General features: G+C 47.0%; 2 protein-coding genes across 3 annotated transcripts in view; both read left to right on the top strand.

Moving 5' to 3' along the window:
- The window catches only part of LOC136631322 (pantetheinase-like), a 97,022-nt gene extending 88,263 nt beyond the window's left edge, over positions 1-8,759 (top strand). For both annotated transcript variants that reach the window (XM_066605583.1, XM_066605588.1), the window contains exon 7: positions 8,285-8,759. In XM_066605583.1, coding sequence (XP_066461680.1) covers positions 8,285-8,389 — 105 coding nt within the window. In that variant the 3' untranslated portion in view covers positions 8,390-8,759. The remainder of the gene's footprint in view (positions 1-8,284) is intronic.
- Positions 1-19,052, top strand: part of LOC136631255 (pantetheinase-like) — a 127,882-nt gene extending 108,830 nt beyond the window's left edge. The window contains exon 7 of the mRNA XM_066605572.1: positions 18,959-19,052. Coding sequence (XP_066461669.1) covers positions 18,959-19,003 — 45 coding nt within the window. The 3' untranslated portion in view covers positions 19,004-19,052. The remainder of the gene's footprint in view (positions 1-18,958) is intronic.
- Positions 19,053-19,401: the final 349 nt, after the last annotated feature.

Genomic DNA, 19,401 nt, shown 5'->3' with positions numbered 1-19,401 from the left:
GGGCCTGGTTGGCAGACATCTGCCATGTCCTTGGTAATTTTGAGGAGTCTACCCAGGTGGTGAGCGGCGATGCTACAATCATTAGCGTCACCATTCCTCTGCTATGCATCTTGAGAAATTCCCTGCAAAGCATAAAGGCAGCTGCTTTGCGCTCGGAAACGGGGGCGGGGGAAGACAGTATGCCGCTGGATAGTCAGGGCACCCTCCTGTCTATTTCTCAGCGCGTACAGGAGGAGGAGGAGGAGCATGAGGAGGATGAGGAGGAGGGGGAAGAGACAGCTTGGCCCGCTGCTGACGGTACACCGGCTGATTGCCTGTCATCCTTTCAGCGTGTATGGCCTGAGGAGGAGGAGGAGGATCCTGAAAGTGATCTTCCTAGTGAAGACAGCCATGTGTTGCGTACTGGTACCCTGGCACACATGGCTGACTTCATGTTAGGATGCCTTTCTCGTGACCCTCGCGTTGCACGCATTCTGGCCACAACGGATTACTGGGTGTACACACTGCTCGACCCACGCTATAAGGAGAACCTGCCCACTCTCATTCCCGAAGAGGAAAGGGGTTCGAGAGTGTTGCTATACCACAGGACCCTTGCGGACAAGCTGATGGTAAAATTCCCAGCCGACAGCGCTAGTGGCAGAAGGCGCAGTACCGAGGGCAAGGTAGCAGGGGAGGTGCGGAGATCGAGCAGCATGTACATCCCAGGCAGTGCAACAGTCTTTAAGGGCCTGGACAGCTTTATGGCTCCCCACCAAGACTGTGTCACCGCTCCCCAGTCAAGGCTGAGTCGGCGGGAGCACTGTAAAAGGATGGTGAGGGAGTACGTAGCCGATCGCACGACCGTCCTCCGTGACGCCTCTGCCACCTACAACTACTGGGTGTCAAAGCTGGACACATGGCCTGAACTAGCGCTGTATGCCCTGGAGGTGCTTGCTTGTCCTGCGGCTAGCGTCTTGTCGGAGAGGGTGTTTAGTGCGGCTGGGGGAATCATCACAGATAAGCGTACCCGCCTGTCAACCGACAGTGCCGACAGGTTAACACTCATCAAGATGAACAAAGGCTGAATTTCGCCAGACTTCTCTTCTTCACCAGCGGACAGCAGCGATACGTAAGCAATACGTAGGCTGCACCCGCGGATGGAAGCTACGTTCTTTCTCACCATCCAAAACGGGGACATTTCTGCTTCATCAATCTGTGTCTAATATTCCTCCTCCTCCTGCTCCTCCTCCTGAAACCTCACGTAATCACGCTGAACGGGCAATTTTTCTTAGGGCCACAAGGCTCACTCAAATAATTTTTCTAAACAACTTTTAAAAGTTTCAATGCGCTTAAAAGCGTTGGAACTGTAACTTGAACCAATTTTTCGTTACACTGGGCTGCCTCCAGGCCTAGTTACCACTTAAGCCACATTAACCAAAGCGATTAATGGGTTTCACCTGCCCTCTTGGCTGGCCATGGCCAATTTTTGGGATGTACATTAGTACTGTTGATACAGCAATTTTTGTGGGCCCTCGCCTACAGTGTAATCAAATTAATTTTTAGCCCACCTGCATTCCAGCTGACGTTACCTCAGCTGTGTTGGGCAATGCAATGGGATATATTTATGTACCGCCGGTGGCTTCCTGGCACCCACCCATGCTGTGGGTCCACAGGGAGTTTAACCTACATGTGTCCACTTGTAAAGAACCCCAGTCTGACTGGGGCATGCAGTGTGGGCCGAAGCCCACCTGTATTACGCACGACATTACTACCTCAGCTGTGTTGGGCAATGCAATGGGATATTTCTATGTACCGCCGGTGGCTTCCTGGCACCCACCCATGCTGTGGGTCCACAGGGAGTTTAACCTACATGTGTCCACTTCTAAAGAACCCCAGTCTGACTGGGGCATGCAGTGTGGGCCGAAGCCCACCTGTATTATGCACGACATTACTACCTCAGCTGTGTTGGGCAATGCAATGGGATATTTTTGTGTACCGCCGGTGGGTTCCAGGGAGCCACCCATGCTGTAGGTGCACACGGAGTGTAACCTACATGTGTCCACTTGTAAAGAACCCCAGTCTGACTGGGGCATGCAGTGTGGGCCGAAGCCCACCTGTATTACGCACGACATTACTACCTCAGCTGTGTTGGGCAATGCAATGGGATATTTCTATGTACCGCCGGTGGCTTCCTGGCACCCACCCATGCTGTAGGTGCACACGGAGTGTAACCTACATGTGTCCACTTGTAAAGAACCCCAGTCTGACTGGGGCATGTAGTGTGGGCCGAAGCCCACCTGTATTACGCACGACATTACTACCTCAGCTGTGTTGGGCAATGCAATGGCATATTTCTATGTACCGCCGATGGCTTCCTGGCACCCACCCATGCTGTGGGTCCACAGGGAGTTTAACCTACATGTGTCCACTTCTAAAGAACCCCAGTCTGACTGGGGCATGCAGTGTGGGCCGAAGCCCACCTGTATTACGCACGACATTACTACCTCAGCTGTGTTGGGCAATGCAATGGGATATTTTTGTGTACCGCCGGTGGGTTCCAGGGAGCCACCCATGCTGTAGGTGCACACGGAGTTTAACCTACATGTGTCCACTTCTAAAGAACCCCAGTCTGACTGGGGCATGCAGTGTGGGCCGAAGCCCACCTGTATTACGCACGACATTACTACCTCAGCTGTGTTGGGCAATGCAATGGGATATCTTTGTGTACCGCCGGTGGGTTCCAGGGAGCCACCCATGCTGTCGGTCTACAGGGACTTCACAATAGGGAGTTGTACCTGCCTGTGTCTATGAATTAAAAAGCCCGGTCTAACTGGGGCATGCAGACACCTTGACAGAATGAATAGTGTGTGGCACATAGGTTCCCCATTGCTATGCCCACGTGTGCAGCTCCTGATGGCGGTGGCACAGGATTCTATTTCTCATTGCTTCTGTACAGCATTGTGGGCTATCGCCCCGCCCCTTTTAAAGAGGGTCGCTGCCTAGCCATGCCAACCTCTGCAGTGTGTGCCTGTGGTTCCTCCTCATGGCAGACGCACTTCTAAATAGACATGAGGGTGGTGTGGCATGAGGGACACTTTGGTGTGCGCTGTGGGGGGGAGGGGGGGGGTGGTTGGGCAGCATGTAACCCAGTAGAAGTGGCAGTGGAGTGTCATGCAGGCGGTGATTGTGCTTTGTTGGAGGTAGTGTGGTGCTTAGCAAAGGTATGCCATGCTACTGATGGCTTTTCAGAAGTAAAAGTTGTTGGGAGGGCGGGGGGGCCCACTCTTGCCGCTATTGTGGCTTAATAGTGGGACCTGTGAACTTGAGATGCAGCCCAACATGTAGCCCCTCGCCTGCCCTATCCGTTGCTGTGTCGTTCCCATCACTTTCTTGAATTGCCCAGATTTTCACACATGAAAACCTTAGCGAGCATCGGCGAAATACAAAAATGTTCTGGTCGCCCATTGACTTCAATGGGGTTCGTTATTCGAAACGAACCCTCGAACATCGCGGGAAGTTCGTTTCGAATAACGAACACCCGAACATTTTGGTGTTCGCTCATCTCTACTAAAATTGAACTTTTATTTATTTAATTTAAAAATGGCTCAAAAGAATGACATACTCATACACATATCAGTGTCATCACCACCCCAAATTCAGTGTGACCGCCACATCAGATGTCTCCAGCCCACCATCAAGGCTGGAGGCTATGCCTGAATCCTGCTTTGTTATTTTTATCCATGATCATTAGCATAGGGTCTTGATCTGTAACTGAGATATCGCTCTTAGATACTGCTTTATCAGCTACTCTATACATACTGAGAATCTCATTTTAGGATTTAGGCAAGGGAGATTGTTCCTGCATTTGGCATCCGCCTTAGTATATTTTATCCATGATGAGTTAGCGCTATTTTGACATCGTCACATGGATTTTAGGCAGGGTTAGTTGTGAGCATCTATAACTCATCTAGGGATTTTTTGTGTATATAGGTGTCTTTTGTGTATATAGGTGTCTTTTGTTTTTCTATCTGACACCTCCAGATAAGGATATGGGGAACGTCTTTTTCCTGATGAAGTCGCGGAAAGAGATATAAATGCTTCAAATATACAAATCTATCCATAAACCAATATCTGTGTTACATCTACACTAATCCATACGAGGGGCTGATATACATCATTCACCTAACAGTCAAGTAAAACTAAAATTAAATAACAAACATCTGGGAACATCTGGATGTTGGAATAAATCATATCCCTTTCCTGTTAATCAGAAATAAAAACATCTGGGAACGTCTGTGGAATTAAAGGGGTTGTCCCGCGCCGAAACGGGTTTTTTTTTTTTTAACCCCCCCCCCCCCCCCCCGTTCGGCGCGAGACAACCCCGATGCAGGGGTTAAAAAAACAACCCGCACAGCGCTTACCTGAATCCCGGCGGTCCGGCGTCTTCATACTTACCTGCTGAAGATGGCCGCCGGGATCCTCTGTCTCCGTGGACCGCAGGGCTTCTGTGCGGTCCATTGCCGATTCCAGCCTCCTGATTGGCTGGAATCGGCACGTGACGGAGCGGAGCTACACGGAGCCGGCATTCTACACGAGCGGCCCCATAGAAGACTGCAGAAGACCCGGACTGCGCAAGCGCGGCTAATTTGGCCATCGGAGGGCGAAAATTAGTCGGCACGATGGAGACGAGGACGCCAGCAACGGAGCAGGTAAGTATAAAACTTTTTATAACTTCTGTATGGCTCATAATTAATGCACGATGTACATTACAAAGTGCATTATTATGGCCATACAGAAGTGTATAGACCCACTTGCTGCCGCGGGACAACCCCTTTAACCATATCCCTGTCTTGTTTCCCTATTTGATGTATGGAATAGGATGTTATTAACCGTCTTTGGTCCTACACTAATGATATTGGTGTTGGACAAAGGATGTAGGTGACTCATGCCTTTCTGGAGTGGACTTGACTGATATAGGCTGGTACTCCCAGTTAATATCTGTTGGGAATTTATTACCAGTATCTATCCAGAGTGAGCGTTTACACCTCGGGTTACTCTTAATTAAATCAGTGCTTATACCATCTGTACACCAGTATGTGCCGGTCACACTGAATTTGAGGTGGTGGTGACACTGATATATGTATGAATTTGTCATTCTTTTGAGCCATTTTTAAATGAAATAAATAAAAGTTAGATTTTAGGGATCTGTTCTGTGAAAAAATAGTTTTATCTTTTAAGTCTACTCTGACGGGATTGAATAATAATAGACTTTCCTGCACTCTGTGATATGATCTAAGATTATGCAATTAAAGGAATATCTGAGGATTATACCATGTGTATAATATTAATATTTACCAGATCATGCAATAAAACTAGTCCTAATAGATCTCTTTATTTATGGATGAGTGTCTTGATTGGGTACATTTCACCTGTATACCCTTTGGAAACAGTGTGGCAAATTACTATCAGTTCCGGTATGGATTACCCATTATAGATATATTTTTTATGGGATCTTCTCTATCCCCCTCAATATCTATACTGCCTATATATATGGTTACTATAGCTCTATCAGTAGAGGTTGATTACCTCTATTTAATGTATACAATACATGTATTATGATTTTTGATACCACTTATTGAATTGAGTGATATGTCATGTTTACTATATGTATATACATAATATAGATCTATCAGCAGGACTCGTTTGTTCTGTCTAAATGTAGTATCACCATTTGAATATTTGGCTATACTTTATTATCGGTCCCTCTGGATGTCCTGTCTGGAAACTTCAGCCTGTAGCTGTGCGTGAGTGCCAAGGCTCAGTGGTTGCGCTGTGTGTCTATGTTGTCATGGATCCGCATTGAATCTACGTCAACTTGGAGATGCTCCGTCACTAGGTGGCAAAGCGGCATGTTCTGGTCTGCGACTGCAGATCACAAACCATAAGGAATCTGAAGACTGATTGGAGCGGGTAGGACTTAGGGACACATGTATTTAAGGCTACCATCTCTGAACAATATTTCACGTCCACAAGTGGAAGGAACTTATAATTTGTATAGTGTCAACTTATTCCACAGCGCTTTCAGTTAATTTGTCTATTATTGTATTGCTGATATGCAATTGGTTTTGGAAAGTCACCAATATATATTATATGGAAGTATATCGGGGTCCCTAAAGAGCTCCTTGTTGAGAAAAACGTGTCGGTCCAGGACCCTTTTACTGTCAAGAGTACTATTTCCTCCTCTTCATCTTTTGGGAAATGATCTTATTTACGCCTCCCCTAGCTTTCGGGAGGTGGCTGTATATAAAAGAACAATTATTTTTGGTACAGTGACACCAAACACAACCATATACTTAGATCCTGACTTTATCACCCACTATATAAGTGAGAAGTATTCTAAGAATTTAATAGCTCATCAGTATGGGATATTTACAAAACAGTACCAAACTCTGATATAATAAGAGATAGGCAGGTCACTCACATGCTTGGTTGAACAAAGATGGTTAAAAGTCATATATTTATAACCTAATACTGGTACATTGTTGCCAGTTAATGGGTTATTAAAGAATAAAGTGTACTCAATAACACATGATTTAATTACATTCTTGCCTTTAAAACATAAACAAAGGTTAAGGTGTAAACAGTAACACACTTTCTATTTATGGACATTTGCCTTAACACTTTCCAATCCAATTTGTATCCTGGTTTTCCTAGGGGGCTTACTCTTTTTCTGCCGATATATAACGGCACTATCTGCTGGCTAAAGCCAGTACTGCATGAGGTGACACATTGGATAGGCTCCGACAGCAGAGAGGCTGGCAATATACAGTAAGAGAACCCCGATGGATGTCTTCCAACATCGGAGCTATACTGCCTTAAATCATAATGTCTTCAATGGTCAGACAGTGGATTGGAAAGGGTTAAAATACGGCTCCAACTGGTGATCTGGCCACCTAATTTCTACTAAGTCTAGATATATCTCTTTGATCTAATCTCTACTAAAGTCTGAAAGATAAATAAAATCTTGTGTACCCTGAGATAATAATAGGCATCTAGATATTGTGTAGTGGTGAATGAACAAACGATTAATCAGGCTGACCAGTGACCAGTGGTCCCATTTTTAGATGTCATTACATAAGAAGTTAATTTATGTCTGTGTATTGTATTTGCACACCATTAGTTCTCGGTAATACCTCTATGCTTATATAACATTATTGGCATAAACTGGGATCTATACTAGAAGATAGTCTCAGAATATAGGGGTTGACATCTTACTCTTTGAAAAAAGTGATGAAGAGGCGGTGCCTCCTAGTATTATAACTCTGAGACCACTGAAGGGCCTGATTTACCCATTCCCACGCGATAAGCTCATTTAATAATAAAGTGTGATCCTGGTATTTTGGATTCACGCATTTATTAGGCGTTATAAGAAGTGTACACGCATTTTTTAAGGGTATTTAATAAAAGTTAATTTTTAATTCTTTGGTTCTTTTCGGTGATTCATGAATCAAAAATACCACCAAAAATGGAGCAATTTGTGATGTAATTAAGCCATGAAATTGGTGGTACACAGCCATACAATTTGACAGATGTCTTAAATTCAATAGAGCGACTGTGATAAATCTGGTACACCCTGTCTGCCTGTCTCACTATTAGACAGTACTAATAAATCTGCCTCACTGTTCTTGACTTAAAGAGAACTGTCATCACTCCTGACCTGTCTGTTTAAGCAAATAATTCCCCCCCCTCCAGGAAAAAAAAGGTTCGACCATCAATTCTAAGAACTCCACATTGTGCTATTTATGTTGCTCTTCCAAGAAACTAACGAACACATTGACAACTGTGCATTACCTGTTGAGGGTACGTCCCTACACACTCTGACACCATCTATCAGGACTAGCAGTGTCCGATTATATAGGAACACACCCCTTTTGACCCCTTTGACAAGTAGAATGGTACTGCCCAGTTGTAAATTTAATAACAAATTTCTAGGAAAAATAACACAGAAACACAGATTGCAGAGTTCTAAGAAAAGAATTGCGATTTTATGGAGAAGGTAAATATTTCCTAAAATAGGAGAGCTGACTGATCCATTTTTAAATAGGGGAGAGCTACAATAGCAGACATGGCTCATGGGCAAAAGTGGTGTCTTGTCTAGAAAAAGGGGCACTTCTTTTCTAATCCTGGATAATTCTAGACAACCTCTATCAATTATAGACTGCAAGAAGGAAGCAGAACATCGCACCCGGAAGCTTTCTACAGTTATTGTAATATTCAAGTTTTTGTTATGATTGTGTTCCTTTAGGTGTTGAAGGATGGGCGCCTTACAAGTAAATCTGGAATTTCTTCACATCCACTGTTAGATGCAACTCTGTTTGGAAGATGGTATCAAAAAGACCCCAAAATATGATGTGGAGATTATATTCAGTGTTGGAAGAAATATTCTGTGCAATGTCACCAATTTAATACCAGCTGAAGATTTCAGTTGTATTTCAAAAGTAACTTGTGTTTGGGTTGTTTTTTTGGCAAATTCCACTTTTTCTTTTTCTTTGTGTATTCACTTACTTTACGCCACTAATTTTTTTGTGATATATGAGATATATGTTCCAAATTGTGATCAATAAACTTTATTGCACTGTTTATAAAATGGTAATTTAAGAAACCAGTATTACAATTACCTTTACTGTCCCTCTAAAGCCTTTATATATCTTTGTGCCACTGAAGAACACTTATGTGATGTAAGACCACAGCCATGGTTCCCCGCTACATTAAAAGATTAACACCTGTGTCACACTAGTGTATTTGTGTGCACATTTGCACCACATTATTTACAGCTGGCATTGCATATTTGTGTGCGCATTAGCAGTTTTTACTGTACTTTTTGCACACGCAGGTTGTGTGCAATTGTGCGCTCAAAATAAAACACACACCAATGCTCTCAGCCATTGAAATGGCCAATTCAATTTATGAGATCAAGATGTGTTCTTTTCCTGTGCAAATGCACAGGAAAGAAGAGCATGCTGCATTGTATTTAGTGTGACGCAATTATGTATCAAAATACGCGCTTGTGAACTAACCCAATCAAATCAGATGATAGTAGCATTAAAAGTCCAGCACAGGCAGATACAATTCATAAGATTTATTTAAACACAGTCATCCCCATTGAGCCTCATAAACTAAGTTATAGTTTTCAAAGTTGAGGGAACAGGGAGTCCAGGGAGGCATCTTTCATACTCACCCAGCCTATTGCTCTAGCACTGTGTCTCCTCAATTACACAGTATGAAATCATGCACAAATTGGTAAAAATTACAACTTTTACTCACTTTCACATGGTGGGTCTGCAGCGTCCGAGCGAGGTGCGCCAAAGTGGGTAGACCACGTGGTAGTCAAGATGGCCGTCATGGGTGGCTCTGCGATTCCACCCGACAATGGTGTCTGCTCGGTCGCACACAGTGGCAAAAACAGTTGAACAGTCTATCTCTGGAAGCGATGGGTTTTTGTGTTGTCATGGTGATGCCAGTATCTCTAACACGATGGACCCTCGGTGTGTGCATAAATAATTGACAAGAGTTCTGGAAGCTTGGTAATCCAAACTGGAGATACGCAGTTTACTTCAGCTTTTGCATAAACATGGAGAAATAACAATTACAGTCCTTTAAACATTTGCAGTAGACTCTGGAGTTACAGTAGATGACAACGTTGTTCCATACTCTAAGGCCTCATGTCCACTAGGAAATTTAGGCCCGTGCGGATTCTTAAAGGAGATGTCCCGAGGCAGCAAGTGGGTCTATACACTTCTGTATGGCCATAATAATGCACTTTGTAATGTACATTGTGCATTAATTATGAGCCATACAGAAGTTATAAAAAGTTTTATACTTACCTGCTCCGTTGCTGGCGTCCTCGTCTCCATGGAGCCGACTAATTTTTGGCCTCCGATGGCCAAATTAGCCGCGCTTGCGCAGTCCGGGTCTTCAGCTTTCTTCTATGGAGCCGCTCGTGCCAGAGAGCGGCTCCGTGTAGCTCCGCCCCGTCACGTGCCGATTCCAGCCAATCAGGAGGCTGGAATCGGCAGTGGACCGCACAGAAGAGCTGCGGTCCACGAAGGTAGAAGATCCCGGCGGCCATCTTCAGCGGTAAGTATTGAAGTCACCGGACCGCCGGGATTCAGGTAAGCGCTGTGCGGGTGGTTTTTTTAACCCCTGCATCGGGGTTGTCTCGCGCCGAACGGGGGGGGGGGTTTAAAAAAAAAAAAAAACCCGTTTCGGCGCGGGACATCTCCTTTAATGCAGAATCCCGCAGCGGGTCCCTCCTTTCCCGCAGACATGAAGCCTATAAATTGATAATACTCACCTGTCCGGACGCTGCGGTTTCCCGTCCGTCGCAGACGGATCTTCTTTCCTTCTCCCTGGCGGATGTGCTCGGCACGCCGGCAGCGTGCCGTGCGCATGCGCCATGCACTCTTCTTTTTTTTTTAATCCCTGCTTTTCCGCGGCCCCACGGAAATTAAGAATTAATTAAGAAATTAAGCTGCGGGTGTGCTGCAGATGTGGACAGCTTCCATAGGCTTCAATGGAAGACTGCGGGAGCCATCCATGTGGGAAGCCCGCAGAAAATGGAGCATGCTGCGGGTGATTTCCCGCATGTGTGATCCACGTGGCAGAGAAAAATGACATCCGCAGGTATTTACTTACCTGCGGGTGTCTAATGCATCTCTATGGATGTGGATCATGCGTGCGGGACACCGGCGCGGATTTCATAAATATAAATAGCCAGTGGATATGAGGCCTTAGTTCTGATGCAAAGACAATTAAACACCAACGTTTTCTCTGTCTCTCTCTTAGAGATTTCTCAGAGACATTCCCACAGTTGCAGTTATCTGTAAGGGTACTCTGGTGCTTGTGATTGCAGCTAGTGAGGGTTTGAGGTGATGGGCCTATTATGTCTCCCTGGCTTCTCTATGCTCTTAGGGGTTTGTGTAAACTCACTGTTGTGTAGACATGTCCCGAAATTGAAGCTCCTCACTGCCACTGGTTACGGTAAAGTCTTTGCTCCCTCTCATGAAACAGGCTTCATCCACTCCAGATTACTGCACCTCCTCTCCTAACTTCTCACTCCGACTCCATAGAAAAACAGGCACAGGCCAAGCAGTAGGGAAATCGCTCGGCTTCTTCCATTCTCCTCTCACTCTCCGGACTTGCAGAGACCAACTCTCTCTTCACTCTTGCACTCTCTAAACAGAACTTATTGCATAGACGGCGCTCTCAGACTCTCTTTTGCAAGACTCAGAAGCAGACTGCACAGCTCAGCATCAGCATCAGCACAGCATCCTTACAAAACACATATGCATAGCACGATCACTTGACTAACAAAAAGATACATTCTCAGACAGACATCTTACATACCAGACAGTTAACTTTTGAGCTGCTGCAGCTATGCAACACATTCAAAGCTGATTCATGCTGCAAGCAAAACAAGGACAATTACAAATGCACAAGACACATAGATCCCTAAGTCAAATTCTAGAAACTTCTGGAAAGGTCACATTAACTTCAGGACACTACAGATCTATAAACCTCCTGCATTCATAGACTCCTAGACACAAGAGGTCTACAGAAGTCAGTAAAACATGGAATGCATGAAAAATTGCCTGCTTGGTATCCAGAATCTCAAGAGTTAAAGCCAGCCACATTGTGGAGGGAAGAAGTTCTCTTATTTCTGGTCCCTGGGAAATAACCTTTTATTGCACTACTATTTCAAAGTGAGAATTTATCCAACTACGTATAATCTGAAAACTGCATTATTTGAGGATTTTATTATTTTCTAGAAGAATAGTCGTGTTTTGTTTCAATGCAATGGAATTTGAGTTCTCAAGTAATGTTGTGTAGTTGGAGATCTTTAGTGGTATAAAAAGATGAGTATAGGTAAATCTAATGTGACAGTCATAGTATCCTCATAAGTCACCATAAACAAGTGCTGACCATACTGCCCCCAGGACACTGACTGCCATAATGCCCTCATATCACAGACATTGTGGCCACCAGAGCTAGCCACAGGGCCCCATAAAAGTGCCAGCAACATTGTGTCCATAACACCTCATTGCATAATATATGTCAGCCAGCCACGAACCCCCATAAGAGAGACAGCAGCAGTGTTTGTATTACAGTCTGACATCTCACTCATATATGCTCCCATTATACTGAAGCCTACGCTAGCAGGAAGTTACATGCGTGCAGTTATTTAGATGCCAATTGCTATTTATTCAGTCCAGTAGAATTAATCTTTGGCACTATCAATTTGCTTCACAATAAGGGCGCCCACCCACTGGCGTTTTTTTACCTGCGTTTTGCGTTTTGCGTTTTTCCTGCACAGGCATAGAGATAACATGTGTTCCTGTCCACTGGCGTTTTTTTTGCGTTGCGTTTGCGTTTTTAACATAGGAACTGTCAGTTGCATATGTGTCCTTATTTTTCTCCTAATGCACCCATGAAAGTCAATGTAAATTAATGGAAAAGCCGCGAAAACGCCGCGAAAAACGCGCGGAAAACGCAAACACCAGTGGGTGGGCGCCCTAAGGGCAATAAAACCTGTACTACAACTCTTTACAGTTTTATCTCAGAGCTTCCCCATTAGGGCAACTGCAACAGCCATTTTCACAATGTAACAAGTTGGAAGATACAAGCATCCTACAGAGGAGGTAAAAGCATGTGTTGTCATGTCATCTCCCTTACTTATGTCCTGTACTATGAAGAAAATGTATTCTATATATTCTTTATTAGAGATGAGCGAGCACCAAAATGCTCAGGTGCTCGTTACTCAAGTCGAACTTCCCGTGATGCTCAAGGGTTCGTTTCGAGTAACGAACCCCATTGAAGTCAATGGGCGACCCGAGCATTTTTGTATATCGCCGATGCTCGCTAAGGTTTTCATTTGTGAAAACCTGGGAAATTCAAGAAAGTGATGGGAACGACACAGAAACGGATAGGGCAGGCGAGGGGCTACATGTTGGGCTGCATCTCAAGTTCCCAGGTCCCACTATTAAGCCACAATAGCGGCAAGAGAGGCCCCCCCTCCCCCCAACAATTTTTACTTCTGAAAAACCCTCATTAGCAAGGCATACCTTAGCTAAGCACCACACTACCTCCAACAAAGCACAATCACTGCCTGCATGACACTCCGCTGCCACTTCTCCTGGGTAACATGCTGCCCAACCGCCCATTTCAGTAATAGTAGCAGTCAAGACAGGCCCCAGTAACAATTCCAAAGCAGCAGTATAGGGGGAGCACAGTATTAGTTCCATTTCAGTAGTAGTTGCAGTTTAGACAGGCCCCAGTAACATATCACTAGCAGCAGTATAGGGGGAGCACAGTCTTAGTTCCATTTCAGTAATAGTAGCAGTCAAGACAGGCCTCAGTAACAATTCCGAAGCAGCAGTATGGGGGGAGCACAGTATTAGTTCCATTTCAGTAGTAGTAGCAGTCAAGACAGGCCACAGTAACATTCCCGTTGCAGCAGTTTAGGGAGATAACAGTCTCTTGCACATTTCAGTAGTTGCAGTATAGACAAGGCCCCAGTTACATTTATTTAGCAAAAGTGTAGGCCAACCCCACACACCTTGCTGTACCATGAGTGCAGGCGAAGCCCATAAAAATTACTAGGATTACACTGTAGGCGAGGGCCCAAAAAAATTGGTGTACCAACAGTACTAATGTACCTCAGAAAAATTGCCCATGCCCAACCAAGAGGGCAGGTGAATCCTATTAATCGCTTTGGTTACTGTGGCTTAATTTGTAACTAGGTCTGGAGGCAGCCCAGTTAAAATAAAAATTGGTTCAGGTGCAAGTTTCAATGCTTTAATGAGAATTGAAACGTATAAACATTGTTCACAAAAGTAATATGACTGAGCCTTGTGGGCCTAAGAAAAATTGCCCGTTCGGCGTGATTACGTGAGGTTTCAGGAGGAGGAGCAGGAGGAGGAGGATGAATATAATACACAGACTGATGAAGCTAAAAGGTCCCCGTTTTTTATGGTGATAGAGAACGATGCTTCCATCCGCGGGTGCAGCCTACGTATTGTTTAGGTACCGCTGCTGTCCGCTGGTGGAGAAGAGAAGTCTGGGGAAATCCAGGCTTTGTTCATCTTTATGAGTGTAAGCCTGTCGGTGCTGTCAGTTGACAGGCGGGTACGCTTGTCGGTGATGATTCCTCCAGCTGCACTAAACACCCTCTCTGACAAGATGCTAGCCGCAGGGCAAGCCGACACCTCCAGGGCATACAGCGCGAGTTCGGGTCACGTGTCCAGCTTTGACACCTAATAGTTGTACGGAGCAGAGGCATCACGGAGGACGGTGGTACGATCGGCTACGTACTCCCTCACCATCCTTTTACAGTGCTCCCGCCGACTCAGCCTTGACTGGGGAGCGGTGACACAGTCTTGCTGGGGAGCTAGAAAGCTGTCAAAGGCCTTGGAGATTGTTCCCCTGCCTGCGCTGTACATGCTGCCTGAGCTCCGCACCTCCCCTGCTACCTGGCCCTCGGAACTGCGCCTTCGGCCACTAGCGCTGTCGTATGGGAATTTTACCATCAGTTTGTCCACCAGGGTCCTGTGGTATAGCATCACTCTCGAACCCCTTTCCTCTTCGGGTATAAGAGTGGAAAGGTTCTCCTTATACCGTGGGTCGAGCAGTGTGTACACTTAGTAATCCGTAGTGGCCAGAATGCGTCTAACGCGAGGGTCACGAGAAAGGCATCCTAACATGAAGTCAGCCATGTGTGCCAGGGTACCTGTACGCAACACATGGCTGTCCTCACTAGGAAGATCACTTTCAGGATCCTCCTCCTCCTCCTCAGGCCATACACGCTGAAAGGATGACAGGCAAGCAGCATGGGAACCCTCAGCAGTGGGCCGAGCTGTCTCTTCCCCCTCCTCCTCATGCTCCTCCCCCTCCTCCAAAACGCGCTGAGATATAGACATGAGGGTGCTCTGACTATCCAGTGACATACTGTCTTCCCCCGCCTCCGTTTCCGAGCGCAAAGCGCCTGCCTTTATGCTTTGCAGGGAACTTCTCAAGAGGCATAGCAGAGGAATGGTGACGCTAATGATTGCAGCATCGCCGCTCACCACCTGGGTAGACTCCTCAAAGTTTCCAAGGACCTGGCAGATGTCTGCCAACCAGGCCCACTCTTCTGTAAAGAATTGAGGAGGGTGACTCCCACTACGCCGCCCCTGTGGGGTTGGTATTCCACTATAGCTCTACGCTACTCATAGAGCCTGGCCAACATGTGGAGCGTAGAGTTCCACCGTGTGGGCACGTCGCACAGCAGTTGGTGCACTGGCAGATTAAACCGATGCTGCAGGGTCCGCAGGATGGCAGCGTCCGTCTTGGACTTGCGGAAATGTGCGCTGACCCGGCGAACCTTTCCGAGCAGGTCTAACAAGCGTGGTAGCTTTTCAGAAACCGCCGAACCACCAAATTAAAGATGTGGGCCAGGCATGGCACGTGCGTGAGGCTGCCGAGCTGCAGAGCCGCCACCAGGTTACGGCCGTTGTCACACACGACCATGCCCAGTTGGAGGCTCAGTGGCGAAAGCCAGCGGCCGGTCTGCTCTGTCAGACCCTGCGGCAGTTCGTGGGCTATGTTCCTCTTCTCTCCTAAGCTGAGTAGTTTCAGCACGTCCTGCTGACGCTTGCCCACCGCTGTGCTGCCACGCCGCGCGACACCAACTGCTGGCGACGTGCTGCTGCTGACAGATCTTGATTGCGAAACAGAGGTTGCGTAGGAGGAGGAGGAGGAGGGTGGTTTAGTGGAGGAAGCATACACCGCCGCAGATACCAGCACCGAGCTGGGGCCCGCAATTCTGGGGGTGGGTAGGACGTGAGCGGTCCCAGGCTCTGACTCTGTCCCAGCCTCCACTAAATTCACCCAATGTGCCGTCAGGGAGATATAGTGGCCCTGCCCGCCTGAGCTTGCCCACATGTCCGTTGTTAAGTGGACCTTGCCAGTAACCGCGTTGGTGAGGGCGCGTACAATGTTGCGGGAGATGTGGTCATGCAGGGCTGGGACGGCACATCGGGAAAAGTAGTGGCGACTAGGAACCGAGTAGCGCGGGGCCGCCGCCGCCGCCATGTTTTTGAAAGCCTCCGTTTCCACAAGCCTATACGGCAGCATCTCCAGGCTGATAAATTTGGCTAGGTGCACGTTTAACGCTTGAGCGTGAGGGTGCGTGGCGGCGTACTTGCGCTTGCGCTCAAACAGTTGTGCTAGCGACGGCTCGACGCTGCGCTGAGAGACATTGCTGGATGGGGCCCAGGATAGCGGAGGTGAGGGTGTGCGTGCAGGCCGGGAGACGGTCGTGCCTGTGTCCTGAGAGGGGGGTTGGATCTCAGTGGCAGGTTGGGGCACAGGGGGAGAGGCCGTGGTGCAAACCGGAGGCGGTGAACGGCCTTCGTCCCACCTTCTGGGGTGCTTGGCCATTATATGCCTGCGCATGCTGGTGGTGGTGAGGCTGGTGGTGGTGGCTCCCCGGTTGATCTTGGCGCGACAAACCTTGCACACCATAATTTGTCGGTCGTCTGCACTCTCAGTGAAAAACTGCCACACCTTTGAGCACCTCGGCCTCTGCAGGGTGGCATGGCGCGAGGGGGCGCTTTGGGAAACAGTTGGTGGATTATTCGGTCTGGCCCTGCCTCTACCCCTGGCCACTGCACTGCCTCTTCCAACCTGCCCTGCTGCTGCACTTGTCTCCCCCTCTGAAGACCTGTCCTCAGTAGGCTTTGCAAACCAGGTGGGGTCAGTCACCTCATCGTCCAGCTGCTCTTCCTCCGAATCCTCTGTGCGCTCCTCCCTCGGACTTACTGCCCTTACTACTACCTCACTGATAGACAACTGTGTCTCATCGTCATAGTCCTCCTCACCCACTGAAAGCTCTTGAGACAGTTGCCGGAAGTCCCCAGCCTCATCCCCCGGACCCCGGGAACTTTCTAAAGGTTGGGCATCGGTCACGACAAACTCCTCCGGTGGGAGAGGAACCATTGCTGCCCAATCTGGGCAGGGGCCCGAGAACAGTTCCTGGGAGTCTGCCTGCTCCTCAGAATGTGTCATTTTCATGGAGTGAGGAGGCTGGGAGGAAGGGGGAGCAGCAGCCAGAGGATTCAGAGTTGCAGCTGTAGAGAGGCGTAGAAGACTGGGTGGTCGATAGATTGCTGGATGCACTTTCTGCCATCCACGACAGGACCTGCTCACACTGCTCAGTTTCTAATAAAGGTCTACCGCGTGGACCCATTAATTGTGAGATGAATCTGGGGACCCCAGAAACTTGCCTCTCTCCTAATCCCGCAGCAGTCGGCTGCGATACACCTGGACCAGGAGCTCGGCCTGTGCCCACACCCTGACTTGGGCCTCCGCGTCCTCGCTCGCGTCCACGTCCTCTAGGCTTACCCCTACCCCTCAGCATGGTGTATTACAAGTAGAGCAGAAACAGAACGCTGTAATTAAATGTGCCGCTTATTGGCCTGTGGTTGGAGGCTGACATCACTTATGGAACGCACAGCAGAGCCAGGAAACAATTATGCGCAAGCCTGTAGTGAGACCTAGGTGCGTATGACTGAGCTACTGGAATTCACAGCGCAGAACCAGTCAAGTGGCCAAAGGCCAGTGGTAGGCCTTAAGTATTTTGCTTCAATTTTTTAAAATGGTGAGGTGAAAAACCAGACAGACACTGTATGCAGCATATATATTGTATACTCTTTCCCTCTGGCGGGATGACGGCGATCATGTAACGGACACAGCAGAGCCAGGAAACAATTATGCGCAAGCCTGCTGTAACGCTTAGCTGGGTATTAATGAGCGACTACTACCCCCAGCACACACGCAGTAAACTGAAGACGGTCACAGGCAGCCCAAATATAGTATTTTTTCCCAATTTTGGGGGAAGAGCCCACTGCCTATATAGCCTGTATATGTATTTCCCTGTTGGAGGATGACTGTGGTTATTGAAAGCACAGTGCACCCAGAACAAAATTATGCGCAAGGCTGGGTATTAATGAGCGACTACTACCCCCAGCAGACACGCAGTAAACTGAAGACGGTCACAGGCAGCCCAAATATAGTATTTTTTTCCCAATTTTGGGGAAAAAGCCCACTGCCTATATAGCCTGTATATGGATTTCCCTGTTGGTGGATGACTGTGGTTATTGAAAGCACAGTGCAGCCAGAACAAAATTATGCGCAAGGCTGGGTATTAATTAGCGACTACTACCCCCAGCAGACACGCAGTAAACTGAAGACGGTCACAGGCAGGCCAAATATAGTATTTTTTTCCAATTTTTTTGAAAAAGCCCACTGCCTATATAGCCAGTATACCTCTTTCCCTGTACCACTGTCCCTGCCTCACCAGTACTGCCCCTATACTCAGTAAAATGACTGCAGACTGAGGATGCTATGGTCTGTACGCCCGATCTACAAAAAAAAAAAAAATTTGCAAAACTGCTAAAAGCAGCCTCAACAGTACTGCACACGGTCAGATGTGGCCCTAAGAAGGACCGTTGGGGTTCTTGAAGACGAATATAACAGCGTAACACTTTCCCTATAGCAGCTACAGCAAGACGGCACTTTCCCTAATGTCTCTCAGCGTGCATCTGTGGCGAGCCGCGGGCGGCCCCAGTTTCTATACTCGGGTGTCACCTGATCTCCCCAGCCACTCACTGCAGGGGGGTGGGATAGGGCTGGAACTTCACAGGAGGAAGTTGTAATGCCTTCCCTGTGTTACTATTGGCCAGAAAACGGCACAAAATTTTCTGGGAAGAAAATGAAAGTGAATAGAACACCGCGTGGTGCTCGCCTCTAGTAACGAGCATCTCGAGTACCCTAATACTCGAACGAGCATCAAGCTCGGACGAGTACGCTCGCTCATCTCTAATATTAAGTGAAATACTATATTATTTTTCAGTGATGAATGTTATTTCTCTTTATTGTTTAGGTGTTAAGATGGGCTCTTGGTGAGTCGGCGGAAATTATGTTCTAAAGCCCTTCTCAGTGTCAATCTTTTGGGTAGAAATTATATGAAAGATCCAACAGATTTAAATGTTTCAACATTGTCTTAAAAATATCAAAATATAACTTTGTTATAAGAATACATGCCTTGTTTCACTAAATGTTTCAAAAAACAACTGGTATTTTTTTTACTGAATTTTTTATTGAAACCGTTTTTTGCACAATATAAACTAGGACAGCAAAGCAAAATCACACTTGTTTGGTTACTGGACAACTCATCTTCAATAGGTCGTTATGTGTGAAAATAATAGAGATACACTTACCCCTCCATGGCTGCTGGGTTCCAGCGCTGCAGCCCGATGTGGTCCTGGTTATCACAGGAAATCATGTGACAGCTGCAGTACCTGTTCTGCCAATGCCAAAAAAAAG

The sequence above is a fragment of the Eleutherodactylus coqui genome, chromosome 1, assembly GCF_035609145.1.
Source record: "Eleutherodactylus coqui strain aEleCoq1 chromosome 1, aEleCoq1.hap1, whole genome shotgun sequence".
NCBI classification, from domain to species: Eukaryota; Metazoa; Chordata; class Amphibia; order Anura; family Eleutherodactylidae; genus Eleutherodactylus; species Eleutherodactylus coqui.
Note: the sequence above shows the minus strand (reverse complement) of the source record. Positions and strands in the feature narration are given on the sequence as shown.